The sequence below is a fragment of the Ursus arctos genome, unplaced genomic scaffold (genome assembly GCF_023065955.2).
Source record: "Ursus arctos isolate Adak ecotype North America unplaced genomic scaffold, UrsArc2.0 scaffold_9, whole genome shotgun sequence".
NCBI lineage: Eukaryota > Metazoa > Chordata > Mammalia > Carnivora > Ursidae > Ursus > Ursus arctos.
The window spans coordinates 56,905,646-56,928,698 of record NW_026623111.1 but is presented as its reverse complement, the minus strand read 5'-3'; the positions used below and the strand labels follow the sequence as shown (position 1 = coordinate 56,928,698).

The 23,053-nt window shown below is 40.5% G+C and overlaps 1 protein-coding gene and 1 pseudogene across 3 annotated transcripts in view; one reads left to right on the top strand and one right to left on the bottom strand.

Moving 5' to 3' along the window:
- The window catches only part of MTHFD2L (methylenetetrahydrofolate dehydrogenase (NADP+ dependent) 2 like), a 124,533-nt gene that overhangs the window by 15,434 nt on the left and 86,046 nt on the right, over positions 1-23,053 (bottom strand). For all 3 annotated transcript variants that reach the window (XM_044388184.3, XM_044388185.3, XM_044388186.2), the window contains one exon: positions 11,286-11,411. In XM_044388184.3, coding sequence (XP_044244119.2) covers positions 11,286-11,411 — 126 coding nt within the window. The remainder of the gene's footprint in view (positions 1-11,285; positions 11,412-23,053) is intronic.
- Positions 13,120-13,902, top strand: LOC113263274 (40S ribosomal protein S3a-like; annotated as a pseudogene).

Here is a 23,053-nt window from a genome sequence, read left to right as displayed (position 1 = left end):
GCAGTGCGCCTTCCCTGAACAACCTTTTTAAGCGACCTTACTCTATAATTCTCTAACCTCCCTTATCTTGTTTTATCATTGTAACAGCAAACACTGCCTAACATATCACATGGATATGTACGTGTTTGTTTATTACCTGTCTTCTCCCACCAGATATAAGTTACCTGTGGCTTAGGACTTTGCCTCTTCAGATCACTGCCATGCCTCGAGTGCCTATCACAATGCCCGTCACATACCACTGCTCCAAACCCTCCTGCATCCCAGCCTCAGCCTCGCTCTGGCCTCGAGGAATTCCTGAGAGGGCCAAGGGAGGCTCCTTCCCTTTCCACTGTGCTCCTCAACTCTGTTTGCAAAGGGCTGTTGTGAGGGGCCAGAGAAGCCCCTCTGACTCTACAGTGCTGGGAATCGTGGGCCAGGAAGAAAATCACTGGCAGGAGATGGGCTCAGCTGTTGTGACCCCTGCAAGGCTGATGTAGACCACACTTGGTGTAGTTTAAGAGAAGAGCATGTTGTAAGATAGATGGATGAATTAGCCCAGGAACTGGGCCATCTCTTCTCCCTACTGTCCAGGGCAGTTGGCCTAAGGGTTCCCTTTCCCTCCCTCCCTAGGACCATCCTCTCCCCATCCACACATTCCTTTCCACGTTTAAGCACAGACTCTCGTGAAAATTGTTCTTTCCAGTAGTTCAGCGAACTGCTGTTGGTTCTGTGTCATCCCTCTGCAGCCTAGAGGGTATAGAAACTTAGCTCCAGGAGGGCACTTGGCCCCATTGCTCTCCCAGCCTATCCACGGGAGGGTGCACACAGGACCCCACAGGAGGCTCCGAAGAGCAAGCAGAGCATTGATGAGCAGAGAGCAAACAAAAACACTAGGAGGGAAAGACCCTACCCACGCCCCAGTACCTACTGTGTCCCAGCTTGAACCTAGATCCCTCACACTGCATTTTTTTAAGTCTTTAATTGAGATATAATTTACATAAAACATTGCTTAAGCTTAAAATGTATAACCTGGTGATATGATATATTTATATATTACAATATGATTACCATCCAGCTTTATTTAACACCTCTATCTCCCCACATAATTATAATTTCTTTTTTGTGGGAAAATATTTAAGAGCTAGTTTTTTTAGCAATTTTGAAACATATAATACGACATTGTTGGCCATAATCACTATGCTGTGTATTAGAGCTCCAGAACTTATTCACTTTCTAGTTGCCAATTTGTACCCTTTGACATCTTCCCTGTTCCCCCACCCCCCAACCCCTGGTAACTACCATTCTACTCTGCTTCTACAAGTTCAGCTTTTTCAGATTCCACATATAAATAATACCACACAGCATTTGTCTTTGTTTGACTTATCTCATGAACCATAATGCCCTCAAGGTCCATCCATGTTGTCACAAATGGCAGGATTTTCTTCTATCTCATGGCTGAAAATATTCAATTGAATATAGATACCACATCTTCTTTACCCCTTCATACACTGACTGATACTTTTGTTTCCATATCTTGGCTATTGTGAATAATGCTACAATAAATATGATTATACAGATATCTTTTTGATATCCTGTTCTCATTTCCTTTGGATACATATCCAGAAGTGAGGTTGCTGAATCATAAAATCCACATTTAGAAATCAGTTTTGTTTCTACACACTAACAATGAAATAAATGAAAAAGAAATAAAGAAAACTATCCCATTCACAGCAGTATCAAAAACAATAAAACACTCAGGAATAAATTTAACTAAGGAAATGAAGGATCTTTATGATGGAAGCTATATGACTTTAATGAAGAAAATTGAAGAGGACACACAGAAAAGTGGAATGATAGCCCGTGTTCATGGACTGGAAGAATTAATAGTGTTAAAGTGTCCATATTACACAAAGCCATCTATAGAGTGAATGCAATTCCTACCAAAATTCACTTTTAACAGAAATAGAAAAAAAAATTGTATGAAACCATTAAAGACCCTGAATAGTCATAGCAATCCTGAGAAAGAACAAAGCTAGAGGCATCACACTTCCTGATTTCAAACTATACTACAAAGCTATAGTAATTAAGACATTAATTACTGTGCTGGCCAAAAAACAGACACACAGACCAATGGAACAAAGTAGAAAGCCCAGAAATAAACCACTGCATGTAAGGTCCACTATTGTTTGACAAGGGAACCAAGAACACTTATTGGGGAAAGGATACTGCCTTCAGTAAATGGTGCTGGGAAAACCAAATACCAACACATAGAAAAATGAAATTGGACCCCCTGTCTTAGACTATTTATAAAAATTAAGTCCAAATGAATTAAAAACTTAAACCTAAAATCTGATACCATAAAATTTCTAGAAGAAAACAGGAGGAAAGCTCCTTGACATGGTCTTGGAAATGATTTTTTGGATATGACACCAGCAGCTAAAGAAACAAAAGCAAAATCAACAAGTGGGATTACATCAAACAAAAAAAGTCTCTGCACAGCAAAAGAAACAGTCAACAAAATGAATAGGAGAAAATATTTGCAAATCATATATCACATAAGGGGTTACTATCCAAAATACCTTACAAAAAATACCTTTAGAATTAAAACAACTAATTAACAACAAGAAAATCCAATTAAAAAATGGACAGAAGACATAGACTTTTTTCCAAAGAAGACATCTAAATGGCCAACTAGTACATGAAAAGATTCTCAACATCACTCATCATCTGGGAAATGCCTGGCAGGGCATACACACAAAAACCTCAAGACTTGAACCAGGAGACGTGCAGAGTCTGTGTGGGCCCTGAGCTCAGGACCAGCAGATGGGGCTTTCTCATAGGTTTGTCCCTAGTTCCTGCAGGCTTGACCAGAGCTTACTCACCTAACTGCCTAAAAGTACCACTGTCCTCACTACTGGAGTCTCTCTGGGGTGTGCCTGACCCAGGCCTTTGGTCTTCAGCAGAGCCTCATGGCAGTAGCAATAGCTCCATCTCTTGAGGCTGGGGGCCCTGCGTCCACTGCGGACTCCCGTCCTGAGGCCTCCAGCCCACTTCTTGGCTAAATGACCAATTCAGTCAAAGCTGGCCTGTCCTCTGTTGTTATTCTACGTATCTGGGATCCTCACCTCACCCACTCTGATCTATCCTTGGACACTCTGGGAACCCTTTCTTAAGAGGCAGGTCACTTGGGGTCAGTTGGTGCCACAGTAAGACAAGCAGGGGCAGAAGGAAGCTCAGGGACCACCCCAGATGGCTCCCCTCCCAGCAGCTGGCCCTAAGCAGACCTCACACTCTCCTGACACATCTCACTGTGTGGTTTCTCTTTCTTGTCTGGACACAATCGGTGGTAATTCATATGCCCATCCTATTCAGGACCGGTTGCAGATGGTGGCTGAGTCAAGGCTGAGATGTAGATCTGTTCCCCTTGTTATTTTTCCAACTCCTGAATATACTACATGACATGCCTTTCGGTAAAAGCATGGCTTAGTGAATTTGAAGGGCTACACAGAAAACATCAGTAATAATCAAGAGATCAAAAGTAAGGTCAGTAAAGTGACATGAAAAATGGAAACCACAAAGAGACTTGATGTAATTTTTAACATTGCATGAAGTTGTCAAAAAGTGGCTAGTCTTCAGGCGCCTGGGTGGCTCATTTGGGTAAGCGTCCAATTCTTGATTTCGGCTCAGGTCATGATCTCAGGGTGGTGAGACTGAGCCCCATGTCAGGTCCATGCTGGGCATGAAGCCTGCTTGGGATTCTCTCTCTTTTCCTCTGCTCGCCTACCCCCAACTCCGCTCGTATGCTCACACTCTCTCTCTCAAAAAATAAATTAGTAAAAAATAAAAGTGTCTAGTCTCTACCAATGATTGAATAATAAAAATGAGTGTAGTTAGAACTGAAGACACATTTTGATGAGATTGTACTGTCTACACATTGTAAATCTACATACATTTTATCTACAGAGTTCAGGGTTAATACTGTAAGATCTGAGCCAAGATATGACTTCACTGACATTAGGCATCCACTGATCCCACAGGAAAAAGTTAATAAGTGGATCAAGGCTTTGAAAGTGACTAAAAAGCAAGCAATGAGATTGTATAATGAGGTTTTCAGAGCTGAATGAATTAAGGGTAGATTGAATGGTATGTGGGGGCTGGATGAAGAAATCTCTCTCTCTCTATTCCAAGACATCAGTTTTCAAGTTCTTGTGTACAGAATGGATCATTCTACATCCAAGCATGGCTTCCCCTCTAGAGACTGTGGATTCCACACCCTTTTCACTCCCATGTAGAGTGGCCATTTGGCTATGTTCAGGTCAACAGGATGCTAGCGGGAGTGATGCGTACATTCTCCAGTTCAATCTTCTTAAATGGAAGTCATTTGTGCTCATCTCTCTTTCACCTTTCAATGGAAGAAAACATGGATGAGGAGGCAATTCAACTTCAACTGTGTGGATAAGAAGAACGCTCAAGTGGAACAGTGTTGTGGGCTGAATTGCGTCTCCCCCAAATTCATATGCTGAAGTCCTAACCATCAGTACCTCAGAATGTCACTATATTTGGTAATTAAGATGATGCCATGAGGGTGGACCCTCATTCAATCTGGCTAGTGTCCTTGTAAGAGGAGGAAAATTGGACATAGACATGTACAGAGAAAAGACAATGTGAAGACAAGGGGAAGTCGGCCATTTCCAGGTCAAGGAGAAATAACCCGGTGACACTTTGATCTCTGGCTTCTAGCCTCCAGAATTGTGAGAAATAAATTTCTGTTGTTTAAGCCACACAGTGTTTAGTACTTAGTTATGGCAGTTTTATCAAACTAATACAAATAGATGACAGTGTTATCCGTGAAGGAGGAAGAGCTGTCTAACTCCAGATGTTGGTAGGAGACAGCTGAACTACCTTGTTGGAGTTCATGCCTTTTGGGCTCCCTTTGTTACAGCAGCTTAACCTATACTCTGGTATAATACTTGGGTGAAAAACAGAAACAACATTTAACAAAAGAGACAGTGAGGCAAACTATGATGCACTCACTAAACATAACAATGAACCAGGGCTTCAGCATGGAAAATAGCTGATAAAAATCTAGGGCACATATTCCTCAAACGACATAAAATAGGCATACATGAAACATCTGGAAGCAACTACAGTTAAAAAAATTTTGGTTGCATCAGAGTAGACATTCTTTTCCAAATAATGCGGCTTCTCTACTTTTATAATTTAAATCAGTTCCATCAACACTGTAATGTACCTTTAGACTTATCCCAGTAATTTCCACGTATTCCTGTGACTTAAAGTCAGCGCAGAGAATCACTCTTAGTTAGACATTAGCCCCACCTATTTTGACTTTGAGAAAAGCGCCTACACGTTGTTCCTACCTCTTCATTGCCTTTTTCAGCAGTTCTTCCCAGCATTATTTTATTCCCTGTTTTGGTACAGACCAAGGAGTGGAGAGGCGTGCTCGGGGACGGAACACAGGGAGGAGAGATGGGAGGGAGTAAGGAGCAAGACATTCCAGTTCCTTTCATTCCACCACAATCCCTGAGGAATTCATCATAAAACTGAAGCCAAGCTATTAAAAGCTGCAAAGGATTATAGAAACATCTGTGTGGTAGCGACGAGGTGCAAATGAGGCCTGAGAATTCGCCAATGTGAATGAGGTCAGCTGAATTAACAGCCCGGGAAGTCATTAATTAGATTGTTCGGCTCACCAGATCCATTCAGCGAATTGCTGTCATAAAAGCAGTACAATTATGAGCTTGTCCAGGACTGCAGACGGCTTTCCAGTCAGAAGAAGCGATTTACAACTCATGCCACAAAAATCTCTTGTTTCTACCTTACGAGGATACATTCTTCTTTGTGAGAAATGTATGAAGTTTCTTTCAAAGCTACTAATAGAAAATGACCAGGTGAAAGTACAAAGGTCCCATTGTTTTTGTTGTTTGTTTTTTTCGTCTGTATAGCAAATCTAAATTTTTCAAGATAGATTATTTATTGTGTGCTTGTTAGTAAGGAAAAACAATTCTTAGACATACAAAATAATTTTATCACAGATGCTTTTAAATACTGTTTCTTCTTGCAATGCCTTAAATTAGAGGGTTGAGGCATGTTCAGGTAATTGAAGGGAATGGTAAGCATTTATCAGAGGCTGGAAGCAATAATGAACTACCTTGAATTCTATAATTAAGGATCAATTCAAACCAAAATAGCATTTCAATTTAGTAATAACTCTAAGGCCCTATTAACTCCTCAAGGCACCCAGAGAGGAAAGGAGTTGCAGGGAACACCTAACTTGGATCTATATTGAGGAAAAACACCAGTGTGGATTCCCTGGGCAAGGTGCTAAGCAAACACAACTGAATAATCACATAGTAGAAGTGATCATGGCATTGGATGTGAGTTTGAACTCTATGACTCATTGCCCACTAATTGCACTGGACACAGAGATAAATACGGGCAGTGCTCATTTTCCACAGTAGCAGAAAAGACCATACAAACCACTGTGCAAGCTGAAATGTGCAAAGCCATTTTAATAATCAACGGAGAACATTACTGCGTTTGTTCAATGGCCTTTAAAAATGTTTGTCAAAACATTAAAAACTCTCTTTCCATGGTTTATGGATGTATAGGGAATTGAAAATAGTAGGAAAGCATGTATTTAGTATGTCATAATTTATTTAAAACATTAGAAACATTGAGAATTATAGTATTTTATTTATTTGCAAACACTTGTCAAGAGTAGTTTGAACAGTGTTTTGTGTTCTTCTGCTCATATACCACACAATATGGGGGGAGCATCTTTCCTACGCCTTGGTGAATTTCGGATTCCTTTCCAAACTTGGAATGGCTTCCAACATTTTGTGTTTGCCCTTTCTCAATGCCATGAAAGACAGCTCTTTCAATGTGAAGTTTTATGCCAGTGTCACTTCCTCTGGGACACTGCCCTCGTTTTAGGAGCAACCACTTTCCTTGTTCACATGGGTAAGTTCGCTGTCACTAAGTTCCTCCGGATGCATCTCCAGAATCTCTCAAAAGGCAAGTGGTGGCGCTCCCGACATCCCCTTGTCAGCTACTGCAAATCCTACTTTCGGCATTAGCGCTTCGCATTTCTCTGCGGGCACCTCCCTCTGTCTGTGATTTGTTTTTGCAAAATGTCACGTGGTTTGCTAGTGGGAAACAAGGAGTCAACAGAACTACACACTTTGCCGTTTGAACTGAGTGACGTGTGCCACGACCAACTTTGAACGGACTTTGAAGGAAGTGATGTCATTAGCCGCAGATCGCAGAGCACATTCTTTGTTGCACCATGAGTTGTGGATGGAAGAGCTAGCGGAGAAGTTCGCACTTGAGGCGGCTACAGTTACAATAGCATGCTCACTGAAATCGGAACTACTTTGTCGCAGGGCTGGTGTTATTTCCCTAAACCGTGCTAACTCACATCTGCGCATATCAGACCACTTAGAGGGAGGCCGGACGCACGTGGATACTGCTGTCTGGGCACTTTTAGAACTTGCCATTATACCTATCCTGGGGGGGAACATAAAAGAAATAACTTTGTGTCTCAAAAGGAAAGTATTAACCCAGTGAAATACAGGATAGTGGAGACGACGCAGCGTAGAAATTCCAAGTGCCTGGCTACAAGCACAGCGCCCCATCACGTGTCATCTCAGGGAGGATGCCCAGGCTCTGTGTGCCCCTGTGAAAGGAGGGATGATAACAAAGCCTTCGAGGGCTATCATAAGGATTACACGAATAATTCAGGTGGAAGGCTGAGGACAAGTGCCTCTCAAACACTAACTACTATTATTACCAAATGAACAATTCCAAATGACCTGAGAAGAGGGTGTCCCCATGTCAGGAAGCTTCCCCCACCTTCCTTACCCTCGATATAATTTTCTACCAGATATGCCCACCTCCTCTCTAGGAATATTAGCAATTTTATGGCTGAGGCGGCAGGGAATTGTTGGAGGAGTGGTGAAGGGAGGGACACTCCTTTCTCTCTAGGCCATCTTGAGTCCTGACCCCCATACCAGGCCACCAGCTCAAGAAGGGCTATTGGATTCTACTCTCGGCTCCAGAGGAGAACGAAGAAAGAAGGAAGCCGAGAAGGAGCAGAGAAAAAGATGAGAATGAGAAACCGTTGCAGATGAAGGAAGATGTGGTCCGGAACAAATCATATCTGAATGAAAACAAAACCCTGACATGAACATCAAAAAGAAATATTTAGGGTGATTTATGTTACCTTTTGTCAAGAACTATTGTAAGGGGTGAGGGAACTCTCATGCTGTGTCTGATAAAAAATATCACCCATAAATGAGGAGCCTGATTCAAAACCGAGGCCAAACATCTAATAGTAAAGATGACTAGGCATCCACATTTTCTTAGAAAGAAAACAGAGAAACCGCCTCCTGGTTTTACAAATCACTGAATTTGCAATTATTTACCTATTTCTGCTATTTCCCAAAGGGGGTCAGTTAATGAAATTATTCTTTAAAAAACGTTCCCACCAAAGGCCATCCTGTTTTCCTTTATTAGAGAGCCAAACACTTCTGCAAGGACAATTTATTTTAGCATTTGATTTTACTGGCATCCGTTTGTTTCTGCTGGCTGTTCCGTTAGAGCGAAACGCTCACCGGTACTCACAGAGCAGCCACACTTTCCCCATGGCAGTTTGCAGCCAAGTGCTACCTCTAAGTTCTGTGGCATAACCCGAGTTCAAGTTCCTCCCGCTCAGCCGAGGGATCATCCCTCACCTCAGGTTAAGTCCCGATCAACAACCTGAAGAGCGACATGTCAAAACCTATCACTTGCCTGCTCCTCTGCGCGGCTGAGTCACCGCCTCAAGGCCTTCGTGACCAAGTCTGGCTCTTCCTTAGGGTCCTGGGTCTACGAACCAGGGGGCAGCAGGAGTAATAGAAGCCATCAGATGGGCTTGCCTTACGACAGGATCAGATAACCCTGACCTTCCACAAGTGTCTGTGTTTTTACGTAATCATTTGGTAGTACTCAGCTAAATGTCCAAGACGCACCAAGCATTAGGGCTGGAAAGAGCCCTTGCCATCTCTGCGGCCATTTAACTGACGACACCACCAATGGCCAGAGAGGTTGCGAGGTTACTGGGCTACGGTGCTAGGTCTAAAAGCACCTCTCTGTCTCCCAACCCAATGCCCTTTCCTGTTTATCTTATATCTGTTTCTTTTTGCCACTTCCTTTTTTAAAATTTCATTTTATGTTTAGATACACATAACTGCAATTCAATTTAATAGATTCTGCCGAGTGGTGCAGTCTGAGGGATGGTATCTGTGTGTGACTGACCAAAACGCTCACTTTTTCAATGTGTTTAGAATACCCCCACAAGCAAAGAAACATTCTTAGCTCCACCTAAGAACTCATGGAAATGGTTTGAGACCCATGGACAATCATATGAGAGAAGGGTCTTAAAAGATGTGTTGAACTGCCGGGGAAGCTTGCCCTGTCAGCACTGTCAAGGTTGTGAACTGCAAAAATCTCTGCTTTTCTTGCCTCGAGCTGCGTTCTGCCTATGCCATCTGGGTGCATTGTAAGCGTGTTGTGATTTTGCAAGAAACGCATGGAAACTGTAATGTTATCAAGAAGCAGAATGACAGTGCAAGGATAAGAAATAAAATAAGGGCAGGTTTTAAAATGAAATGTTTCCTTATTCTTTTGTATTGAGAAATTCAAATAAAGTATCGCTACCTGACCTTACGGATTGGACATGACAAATGAAATAAAGAAACGAGGTCACTTCCTAAAGAGTTCGGCACACACACGTGACACACACATATGTACAGACAGACACCCACGGTTACGTGCAGAGCCATGCTTCTTCCCTGGGAGTTCCATCCCCGGCAGGGACCGTGGGATTGACAGCCTGCCCGCGCAGCGGTGTGCTCACCCGACTTTGCTCTTATCCGCCCTCCTGTCCGCACGATGTATTGCTGCACAAGCATCCTCAGGGTTTCCTTTTTTCTTTTCTTTTTTTTTTTTTTAGCACCAGGTTCAGGTTGCCTACCTGATGTACCCCGGAATCTCACAAACATAGGGCCCATACCCTAGAACACTTGGGTGCCTGCGTGTTTGGTTTCATTCAATACCGCGCTAGGACTTGGGTAAATCATCGGCTGATGACCAGATTCCAAGAGGAAGTGTAAAATTTGGAATTATTTTAAAAAAGAGCATCATCTGTTATTCCTTTCAGTTTGTCTATAAAGACACATCTATAGCTGATAAAGTTCTTGACATGGCCTTGCTTTTTTTGCCAGATGGTTAATCTAATATATATAATATTTCTAATATGAAAATATCGTTACTAAGTTCATATCTTATTGGACATCTAAGATTCCAAGATTCTACTGAAAACCTGAATGCCTCTAAGTATCTGACAAGATATTGGAACGAAAATTGGATTAGGGATGAGTCATCCACAACTCTCGGCGCAGGGAGGGGCTCCGTAGAGATAAGGCATTGAGTTAGAATTGCTTGTTACTACACATTTGCTGCCGCATCTCCTTCGATGGCCATAGACATGCTAACCTAGGGGCGCCTGGGGGGCACAGCGGTTAGGCGTCTGCTTTCGGCTCAGGCGTGATCCCGGCGTTATGGGATCGAGCCCCACATCAGGCTCCTCCGCTATGAGCCTGCTTCTTCCTCTCCCACTCCCCCTGCCTGTGTTCCCTCTCTTGCTGGCTGTCTCTCTCTCTGTCAAATAAATAAATAAAATCTTAAAAAAAAAAAATGTTAACCTAGCTCCTCTTCCTCGTCCTCTTTAAAACACAAGTGAAGAATGTTGACTTGAATTAACCCAATGACTCTCTAGATCTGAAATATTGTTAGGATTAGCAAACACGCCCCAAGATGCCTTCTGGCTTTAAGAGTGAATGGCTGAATACATAGCAAGGATGGCGAAGTACAGAGACACACTTCAAAAAACCAAAACAATGCCTAGTAAGAAGGTCAGCCGAATTCTTTCACTAAATACCTGCATTATAAGGAATTTAATCTTAAAACCAAATATTAATGGTATAATTACATGTTCCTCCCAAGAAGAGAGAGGAGAAAAGGAGGGAAGGAAGGAACAGTGGAAGGAAGGAAGGGAGGGAGAGAGGGAGGAAGGGAGGTTAGAAATATGTGAGTGATTAAACTCTTTTCCCTCAGAGGAAAGAGGTGTAATGATTAATAACTTAATAATGCCTGCATCAAACGCAAAGGCTCTCTTTCTACCATCAAAACATGCAAAGTAGAATCTTTCATTGTCTTCACTCATCAAAAGAGATACAGTTCATTACCTTCGAAGTCCACATCTCCAACCAGTTTTGTCTTTCCCGTCACTGGGTCATGGACGTAGTTGATGCCCACGTCAATTACGGCAGCGCCTTCTCTAACCATATCACAGGTGATCAGCTTGGGAATACCTAAAAGCAAAACAGAGTTGGCAGATACTTCAACTTCATCCTTGGGCATAACAAAGGTTGATAGATCTAATGTTTTGTTGTCATGGTTTTAAAAAAATGTACAAAATATGCTGTTTCTAGGAAGAGACCCACTGCACTTGATCATTTCCAATCAAGCAGAACAAAGGCAGCACATGGTGACTTCCGTGCCTCAAACCCTTCCTGGACTTACCCTTTCACCTCCGAGATCGCTACCAGATTTCTCCAGGTGGGCACCCAGTGGAGTAGCACCCTTTTGTTCTTCATGCGCTGTAAATAACATGGGGACACTACGGATATGGAACAGGCTAGAGTTGACGTCTGGCAGAGTGAAAACTATTTGGAAATTGGAGGTAAAGAGAAGGAAGGGTGGGGTGGGGTGGGGGGAGGATGAGTGAAAAAGAAAACAACGAGACGATAATAATTCAAATTCTCAGGGTTGTGGTAAATGGTAAAGTACCATACACCTGGTAATACCACATCAACTCTAAACATGAAGTGTTATCTTGGGCTTTCTTTTTATTTTTTCTTGGTTTCTTTGATTCATTATGTTTATATATGACTTGGAAAGGTGTAAGATATACTAAGCTCTAGTCACTATTTCTCCACTGCAGTTTGAAGGGTAACTCTACAGAGATCTTATGTCACCATTCACTTTCTATAACTATTTTCAAACTTTATTTCAAATATGGCAGTACCAGCTAACAATGGTTAATGTTCCAATTATTTTTATTAATAATTAAGATACCATCCCCAACCTTAGAGTCTTAAAACAACACTTCATTATTACATTTCGTGGCTCTGTGGGTTGACTGAGCTCAGTGGATGGATCTTCCTTGGGATCTTTCATATAGTTGGAATCCGACAGTGGCTGAGGCTGCAGTCATCCCAAGATGTGACTGGGCTGATTGTCCAAGATGCCTCACTCTTACATGGCTGCAGCTGCTGTTCATGGTTGTTGCTGTTCATGGTTGTTGCAGCTCAGCTGGGGCTAGCAACTGGAGCACACAGGTGTGGCCTCTCCTGTGGCTTGGGCTTCCTGGCAGCTGGCTTCCAGAATGAGTGTTCCAAGAAACAGGGAGCAAAAGTTGCCAGAAGCTTAAGGCTGGAACCTCGAAGCTGGCACAATATTACTTCTGTCATATTCTATCCGCTAAGCAGTGACAGAATCCACTTGGATTTAAGAGGACAGAGACTCCACTTTTTAGTGAGAGGAAAATCAAAGATTTTGTGGCCATCTTTACTCTACCACCACCATGTCTAGGAGGTGATTTACTCATTTTCACACACTGCATCCCTTGCAAGAAAAATACACATGTTGTGTTGTTAGAGGCTTTCTTCTATATTTGAATTACACATTTAGGTATTCCAGATGGCTTAAATGTCATCTTCCTGACATATGATTTTTAGTACAAGTAAGAATTTAAAGGCTATAAAGAAATGGTCAGTGCTAAAATAGATGCAGCTATCTGATAGGTTCCTCAGCCACATAATACTATAACCAATGAGGCATCAATGTTTGAAATGTGTTTTTTCTCTTGCTTTCTTATCCTAGCCCATAGAACTTCTTCCTTTTTATCAGGTCTAGCATAGATATTGAGTACTGTTCTAAAGATAGTCGTAAGTCCTGTTTCTTCTTGGAATCTAATAGAAAAAGAAAACATAGCTTTTTGGCTCCCTGAGGAGCGCCATGGCAGTCGGCAAGAATAAGCACCTTATGAAAGGAGGCAAAAGGGAGCCAAGAAGAAAGTGGTTGATCCATTTTCAAAGAAAGATTGATATGATGTGAAAGCACCATCTATGTTTAATACCAGAAATTTTGGAAAAAACATAAGTTACAAGAACTCAACCAAAATATGATCTGAGGCCCTCAAGCGTCGTGTATTTGAAGTGAGCCTTGCTGATCTGTAGAATGATGAAACTGCGTTTAGAAAATTCAAGTTAATTACTGAGGATGTTCAGGGCAAAATTTCCATGGCATGGATCTTACCCATGACAAAGTGTGCTCCATGGTCAAAAACTGGCAGACCACGATTAAAGCTCATGTTGATGTCAAGACTCTCGATGATTATTTGCTTTGTCTATTTTGTATTGGTTTTACTAAAAAACACAACAATCGGATTCAGAAGACCTCTTATGCTCACCATCAATAGGTACACCAAATTTAGAAAAAGATGGAAATCATGACCTGAGAGGTGCAGACAAATGACTTGAAAGAAGTGTCCAATAAATTGATTCCAGACGGCCTCAGAAAAGACATAGAAAAGCCTTGTCAGTCTATTTATTCACTCCATGATGTCTTTCTTTGTTAGAAAAGTAAAAATGCTGAAGAAGCCCAAGTTTGAACTGGGAAAGCTCATGGAGCTTCATGGTGAAGGTAGTCATTCGGGAAGAGCGACTGGGGATGAGACCAGTGCTGAAGTTGAACAAGCTGATGGATATGAGTCAGCCACCAGTCCAAGAATCTGTTTAAAATTCAGACGTTTAATGGTAACAAATAAAAAATCTTATTTGTGGTGTTTAATTTCTAATCATTCTTTTTAAATAATCTAAGCTTAGTGAATCAGATGTTCTGAACTGGTGGTGATGTGAACTTTTCTGAACTGGTGTACAGATTGTATCCATTGCTCTTAGTTACTAAAGAGCTCCAAAAGGGTAGTGATCTAGATGGGAATTTTATAGATGGTTAATAAAGGGAAATCTTTTCTTAAAAAAAGAAAAGGAAGTATACATTGATTATAGCTGCAGGAAATATCTTTTTTTTTAAGATTTTATTTATTTATTTGACAGAGAGAGAGACAGCCAGCGAGAGAGGGAACACAAGCAGGGGGAGTGGGAGAGGAAGAAGCAGGCTCATAGCGGAGGAGCCTGATGTGGGGCTCGATCCCAGAACGCCGGGATCACGCCCTGAGCCGAAGGCAGACGCTTAACGACTGCGCCACCCAGGCGCCCCTGCAGGAAATATCTTTAAGATGAAAATGTTGATGAAAGTTATTAAAATCCAGCTACTATGCTTTTGAGAAAGATCCAAATTTCCCTCCCAATTGTAGTTGTTCATTATGTTTTCTCAGAGACTATGAGACTGGCAATAAACAAATGCATAATTTTCAAAATGGAGGGAAATGTGTGCTTGATTTTAATTCTCAGGAAAATTACAAAATGGAAACACCTTAAATACATGCTTATTTTCCATTTTAGAAAATCTAGAAAATATCTTAAGTTTAAAACGAAAATAAAAATCACTATAATCATGCCATTCAATGAGAGTAAGTATATTTTTGTTTTTCTAAGATTTTAAAATATTTATATATTAGGTATAAAATATGATACCTATAAATTTACCAATATTGTGTTTATGAATCCTACCATTTTGTCATTAAAATTAAATTGTGCGCATTTCCCTATCTTATCAATTATTTGAAATTTAAGACCCAAAAGAAATAATTTATTATATGGATTACCATAAGTTGTACAGTCCTGAACTCTTTCTAATATTTTGCTATTATAATTAAATGCAGTGATGATCATTTATGTTCAGAAAATTAGGGATTTCTTCATTGCAGCATCAAATTTGACAAAATTTTTCACTAAACCCTTATTAGCATGATGGAAAAACATGGGTTGAATAAAAGCTCCTATTGGTACAGTCACGGATAGTTAAATAATGTTTTCCAAAACTGTTGATCAATGCATCTCTAAGAAGGTCTATTGAGGTCTTCCATGAAAAGTATTTGTTGGTGCCATTTTCAAAATTTTTGATAAAGAACTTGGAAGAACACACTGGCACTGTGATGGTTATTTCATCTTTGTTCTCCTCCAGGTCTATTTTCTGCCTTTCTCTGATCTACTCTACACTGGGGCTATTCCTTACAGGGGTCTTGTGTTCTTCCTATAGCTCTTGGGACCCTGTGACAGCCATGAGAACAAGCTCAAGCTAGACTACTGGAGGATACAAATCCTGTGGAGGAAAGCTGAGTCATTTCAGCTGAGGCCATCCTAGACTAGACTCTAGCTAACCACCAGCTGAAGGCAGATGCTTGCATGAGCCCAAGTCAAAATTAGAAGGAATGAGCCAAGGTCACCATAACTGACCAGCTGAACACAAACTCATGAGAAATTAAAAAAAAAAAAAAAAAGGCGGCTGTTTAAAGTGACTGAGATGTTTTGGTATTGGTTTTAACACAGCGGTAGGTGCATAGCTTACATGTGTAAATGAACAAAATCAGATAGAATAGTTAATAGGTAGCCCACTTTGGAATGGTGGACTGTAAGTAGCAAAAAGAATTTAAGAGGAGATAAATGTATAATTCTGACCAGGTGTTGTACTTGATTAAAAATTCATTAAAAACTAGGGGCGTCTGGGTAGCTCAGTCAGTGGGGGATCCTACTCTTAATTTTGGGTCAAGTCATGATCTCAAGGTTGTGGGATCGAGCCCTGTGTCAGGTGCTGCGCTGGGCATAGAGCCTACTTGAGATTCTCTCTCTCCCTGTCCTTCTGCCCCTCCCCCCTTCCTTCTATAAAAGATAGATAGATAGATAGATAGATAGATAGATAGATAGATAAATTCATTAGGCTACTCTAAGACAAACAGTGTCCAGATATAAGGATATGATGTTTTCCACTATATTTTCAGCAGAGTCTCTCTGGAAGCACTGGTATTTTAGTGGCTGGCCTACAGAAGAATGATTAGAACAGTTCTAGAACTCACGTCATGTGGAGCAAGTGCTATCACACTAGTTGGTTTAACTGTTTACTACCAGTCTGCAACAGGGTAAGCAAGCTCATGCCCCAATGTAAAACAACTATCTCACTAAACACACTGCTTAACTCAGCTAGCTTTCTTTTTTCACAGCAAGGCTTTTTCAGTGAAGGAAGCAGTATGTTGATTAATACTCCTGCTCAGCACCTTATCTCTTTGTGGACCTATGGTTCTCAGAGGATAAGAGTCATGGATCAGTACTGGTCCACACACTGAAGACCTCTGAAATAGAAGAATGTTGCATAAACTCAGGCTGCCTATCTCAGGAAAAACAAAACAAACAAACAAACAAAACAACTGAAAACAAAAGCAAAACCCGGTAATTATGGAAGTGTCATTAATATGTTAAACTGAATAGAGAGTAGATTTACTCTAAATGTTTTCAGAAGGAAGAATGAAAGAAGGAGGGAACACAGGAAATAGCTTTCGGCTCATTACAGAGAATATTTTAAGAATAAGAAAATGCTCCACAAAGAGAAACCGTATACTGCCCTTATTCCTCACAAGAAATATTCACAATTGGGTAAGGAAGGAATTGATCTGGGAAGGTTAGTAATGCCTTCCATTTCTAGGATTTAAACATTATCTTTTGTATAGTTAAATTAAATGTTCTTTTCTTTCTCTCTCAACTAATTCATTTCAGATCCTTGCACACTTCTGATCTTATCATTCTACTGAAGAAAGAAAGAATACGAACTGTATTTAATGCTGAAATGATAACAAATGGACATAAAAATCTGTTTCAGATATCTTAAATACTCTAAGTCATCCATCTACACTGCTGTCTTGTAGAGGCATATGATTGGAAGTATAAAGTTGTTTATTAATTATATTTTTAAGGACACTAAAAATAAATTTCTTAGACATGATGTATTTAGTTTCCCAAGTATACAAATGCAGCATATTTAAATTTTTATCATTTGATAACAGTGGAATAGAATTAAAAGCTATTTAAATATTTGGTAAATATTTAAACACCAATAGGTCTTAAAAGCTATGAGGATGTGCAGTCAGAGGTTTTTTCACGTTTTGTTAAAGCTAAAAATGAATAGTGATTTCAAATAACTATTTCCTATGAGCTTTATTTATTTACTTTTAAATTATTTTTTGCTGTGATAATTCCATGGAAACCTATCCTTAATTCTTATATAATTTGAAGGCTCAAGCATTGTATGTGAGAACCGAAACCATCCACACCCACGTAGCTTATTGTATACATTAATATGACTTATGTCTTTATAACATGACTATTATTTCAGGAAACTCTTGCTCAGAAAGATAGAAGTTGCAAATAATTTCACTGTCTTGGGAAGTTATTAAAAAATTCATTTTAATTAACATCTAATTGTTTGACTTTTCAGTAGATAGTATCAAATGACTGTTTGTTCTCTAAGACCCTTGAAAATCCTTGCTTCAAAATCCTCTCCTTGTTGTACCCACCCATCCTAAACTTTTATATTATGCTCCTTACCCAATCTTAAGCAAGCCTCCACATTAAAAGACTTGCCTTAAAACAAATTTCAACATCTAAATATCCCAACTTTCCTTCTACACCCCAAGACACTACCAAGGTAAACTGGCTCTCTGGGGGTTGGGGGGAATCCCTGATTTGTGGGATTTGATGATTTCTGTGATATAAATACTATTCTATGGCATATATACTCCGACCATGGGACTTCAAGATAGCAAGTGACATCAACTGAACATAGAATTAGAAAGAAATGCTCAGAATCAACCTTCACAGGCTTGATGACTGCAGGAAGCTCTAGGATACCATTCCTCCTAAAAGACTGCCAGGACAGTGTTTTCCCATGCTTCTGTAACCATAAGCTCAGATTGTTGTATCAATGGATTGTTTGGGTATTTAGGGAGAGCCAGTATTTAACAATATTGGAGATCCATGAAGATCTCATCAATAACCACTCTTGGCCATGATTCAAGATCTCAACTCAGAAACCATGGGTACCTCTGTAGCCCCTTGAGCCTTTTGCTGGGATAGGGAGCTTTTGGTCTCTCTGACTGGAATGATGAGGTAAGTCTTGTATTGAGTCTGAACTTTGGTTTCTTTTATCAAAGCTCCCCAAATGCTGAATTTATTTTGTCTCCAAGAATAAGGAACCCTTTTTAGGAATCCTTTGATTACTCAATCAGTTAAAAATCTTTTATCCTTAGTAGAGATCAGTCTCACTACTTACTATGAAACTTGCCTATGTCCCTGTCATTTTTGTTGTATATCTATATGGGAGAAGTTCACAGGGAGGAGATGTGAGTAACCTGGATAAATCCATTCTTCAAACTGGCCCTAAGAACTGAGAAATTCAGAGAGTGTCCTCTGAACTTTGGGAAATCCTGTGGAAACACTGTGCCTCAGGCCACTAAATAAAATTTTATGAGAACTTTCTTCATAAAACAAGAGCCTTGTTTTGTTTATGAAATCTCCCCAAAACTTCCTGAATGGGGAGAACCGCAAATTGGTCAGGTTTGCAACTAGAGAAGGGCCAGCCCTTAGACGTGGGGGGGTGAGGCACAAGGTATACAAATAGCACTTGAGCTGACCAGTCTCAGACTCTCCGGGATTTGCCTCAGTCTAAAACCAACACCATTCTCCCCTCTGATACAGACTCCTGCTTCTTACACATGTTTATACCACATCCCAAATTCTTGTAACTACCTTTCTAGATCGCATCATGTCACCATCATTTCACCGTTCTGTAATTTAGAATTATAATAGCCATTCTGAAGAACTTTTGAGGTGAACAAAAGTGTTTGTTGGAGAGATATCTTAGAACCTAAAGGAATAAAATTCCACCCATCCAGTGGTCTGTGTTTTTTAATGTTTTTGAGGAAGTACTCAAAGTTATTCTGATTCCAAAACTGTTTCCTTGAAACATGTCTTGGCCATGGCAAACAAAAGATAAAAACCTAAAAATGTCCTCTCTTCTAGATTCCTCCAAACCTCAGCACAACCCTAATAGCCTTCATCCTATTATTCCTCTTCCCTCAGCTATTTCCACCATTTCCTTCTGAATTGTTCCTTGGCCTCCTGGCTGGCCAGAAACCTCCAGAGTGCAGTTACCTCAAAAAGTTGAATCCCCCTCAGAACAGGGAAAACTGCTTTGGTTTTAAGAGCTAGTCTTTTTCTGAGCTGAAAGCCAGTGTTAAAGATTTTCCAAAACCTGGAAAGGTTTGTTTTCCAAAATAAGCTAAAGTTAGACTAAAACTAACAGAGAACTGGTTGTTCTTAAAACATTCATCCTCCTAGTTAAAAATCCCAATGGGTGAGGATATAGATTCATTCAGAATTTTAGAGCCATAAATAGAATATTCATTCCCTGTTCTCTATAGTAGCACGCTCAAATTCTAGTTTGTCTTTGTGCCTCCTGAGGCAATATATTTTGGTTTCAGATCTGTATTTTGTTTTCTTTCGTGTCCCTTTAGATCATAATAATCAATACTTATTTGCCACCTTCTGAAAATATCAACATTATACTTACCTGGGCCATTCTGCCCAGAGTTTACTAAGGCACTTCACACTTTTCACAAGCCCTCAACCAGGACCTAAAGAATCCCTGGAATTCTACTCTTTCATTCAGATGAGGATTCAGGGCAGAATACCCATTTCAGAAGACAGGAATCAGAAGCTGAATTTGAAGTTTCTAACAGTTCAAAGTGCTTTTACATTATGCTGATCCATCAGCAGATATATTCCTGAAGTACATACGACAGAAGAAACAATACAAGTATAATAAACTAGCTGTTAGATTTTACAGAAGCATTTGCCGTTGTGAACTCCCACCTTGATATTTAATAGTTTTCAAAACTCTCATAGCAGTTGTCTAAGGTCCTGATAAAATATTTCAATTCTATATTCTGGGATACTCAGTAACGTACGAAATTTAATTGCTACATACATATGATATCATCATTAAAAAATTCTAGCTTACAAATATAATTACACACTAAAGCCCAAGGCAGGTTTATAGAGGAAGGCTTGTGTTTTTTTTTTCCCCAAGCCAATTAATTCATCTATGAATTTATTTCTGACAGAAAAAAAGACCTATTATTAAAACACATTTTCAGAAATAATTGGGGTAATTATTTTAGGGTGAGCTATTCTCATCGGAAAATTTAGTACGAGTATTTCTGATTTAGCTAAGATTTCTCTGTTGTGGATGGAAATCTCTTTGATTGATAAGTAGGCCAACCCATGGGTGAGCTACATTGAATCACACTACTTCAAACGTTATGACTTTCTTATTAGGTGACTGCAAATTTGTTATTGGGTGATTCCTTATATGACAGGTATGAAATAAATCACCAGTGTTGTCTTAGTAAAATATAATGAATAAACATAACACCTTAAAAACAATGCCAATATGGGGCGCCTGGGTGGCCCACTCAGTTAAGCATCTGACTTTGGTTCAGGTCATGATCTCTGGGTCCTAGGATGGAGCCCCACATGGGTGTTCTTGCTCAGTGGGGAGTCTGCTCGTCCTTCTGCCCCTCCCCCACTTGTACTCTCTCTCTCTCTCTCTCTAAAACAAAATCTTTAAAAAGAAATAATGCCAATACCTAAAGCACACACAGAGCACAGTAGTACAGCCTAAGTGCTAAGTTTACCCTGATGTGAAGGTGTAACCACTACCCCTTGAGCAAGTATGAGGCTATATCCTTACTCCTATTAATTAGAACTTCAACTGGGTATTTTCAGAAGCCTATTTGAAGATCTCAAAATTGAGTTCACATGAATTAAAAAAAAAAATCCTTTCCCTATGAATCCTCCTATCATGGTCATCTTTAAGTCTTTATGAAATGGCTCAGTCAAGGCATCCTGATAAAAGGAAGCACCATATTTACACATCAATTTAATTAGTAGAGTTCAAAGGGCTGTGCAAACATTATCTAATTAAACTTCACAACAATTCAGTGAAGCAAGAGAAGGTTTACCCATTATCCTCATTCACAGAAGAGAGATTTTGAGGTGCTGAGAGGCTAAATGATTTCTTAGTTTCACAATGATGAGTCAGAGGTGAGGCTGGGAACAAAACCAGAACTCTAGTTCAGATATAAAAGTAACACCATGGACATGCTTATTCAGGTGGATCACTCCTTCAGCTGGAAGTTGTCCTACTACATAAATAACAAGAGTAATTGCAGTGGAATTTGTATGAATGTATATGTTTTTTTCTAGATTAGAAAAACGTTCTTCAGCATTATTTGCTTTGGAGACAGTCATATGATGGCTAAATGTATCCCGGCTAAATAGAACCTATATTTCAGTGTCTTCCCCCAAAAGTCCCCCTGTTATTTCTAGGAATCCTCAAGAAGTACTTATAAACCAGTGGGTCAGTGGCAATGACTACAGAGCGTATCTTCTTTTTCTCTGGCTTCTTTGGTTCCTATCGGGTATTTTTTGGTTGTGATGCATATCGTTAGAATATATTGTCCATACCAAGGACAATCTCTGGATGCCTCCAAAGCTTCTAATCCCCGGGGTGTCAGAACAGTGCCAGGTTCCTTACAGAGCTGAGGGCCAACAGGGTCCTGCTCTGTGCCATATTTGATTATTTAGGAGTATGGAATCCCTTTGTTCTCAGAAATTCGCGGGATCACTCTTGAGTAGTTCCATCAGCTTCTGCCTCAAATCTTTTCTCTGCAAAATCCAGTGAACCTGGGGGCTGGATGTATGCTTGTCTTTTCTTCCTCTCATCAACCAAGCCTTGATCCCTTCAAATAGACATTGGTGCATCTGGGGTTGGAGGTCAGTGGAGGTAAGAGGCAAGGGTCTATTTCATTAACCACCATTCTATATGCAGAGTATTAAAGTCAAGTGGAATGGGTGTCAAACATTTTTTAACCCTTTCTTTAAAGGAAAAATGTTTACCAAGCTCTCTATGTAACATGATCAAAGCAAGGAGAAATGTACTAGCTGCAAAGAGAAGATGGGGTTGGGGGTGGGGGGTTCTACAGCCATCCAACAGCCCCTTAGGTTCCCCAGGGTCAAATCTGAAAACTAGAGAGTGCAATTCTTTTGCTTTAAGGACGTAGCTTCTAAAGGCCAGATAGTCTAGATCATGCATACCAACGAGACCCGATATTCAGGAAACACAAACCATTTTTTGATAATCCCTGTAATTCCCTTTGTCTATAGTCCTAGATCTTCCCTTCTCCCGCCTCATTGTGTGCTGGTCTCAGCCTATTGGTAACCAGTATTGTGGCTGGACCGGCCCTTGTGGTTTTTATTATGACTGTAAGACAGCATCAGCAATGAACACCAGGAAACTTTGAGAAAAAGAAAAGTTTATTATTATCATTATTATTATTATTATTATTATTATTTAAGATTTTATTTATTTATTTGACAGAGAGAGAGACAGCCAGCAAGAGAGGGAACACAAGCAGGGGGAGTGGGAGAGAGAGAAGCAGGCTTCCCCCTGAGCAGGGAGCCCGATGCAGGGCTCGATCCCAGGACCCTGAGATCGTGACCTGAGCGGAAGGCAGAGGCTTAACGACTGAGCCACCCAGGCACCCCAGAAAAGTTTATCATTTACATGACCAGGAAATTACACAGCACACTAGGGGCACCCAGTGAGGTCTCCGGTAGGGAGAGAGTGCACAGGTATGAGAATTTGCTTTTATTGCGGTTCAGGGTGGGAATTTAAGAGTCAGGTAGAGAAAACACAAGCAGCCCAAGTGCTCAGTCACCAAAACCAACCAAGATCTCTAAAGCAAAGAAGTCTGGCAGGGAGTGGTGGCCTGGTTCTTTATCTAGCAGCTGGAGAGGTGTTTACTGGAGATAGCCATCTTTGAAATGGATGCCTCTTTGAAGTGGGTGCCCCGGCAATCAAAGCTCTTAGGCCCAAC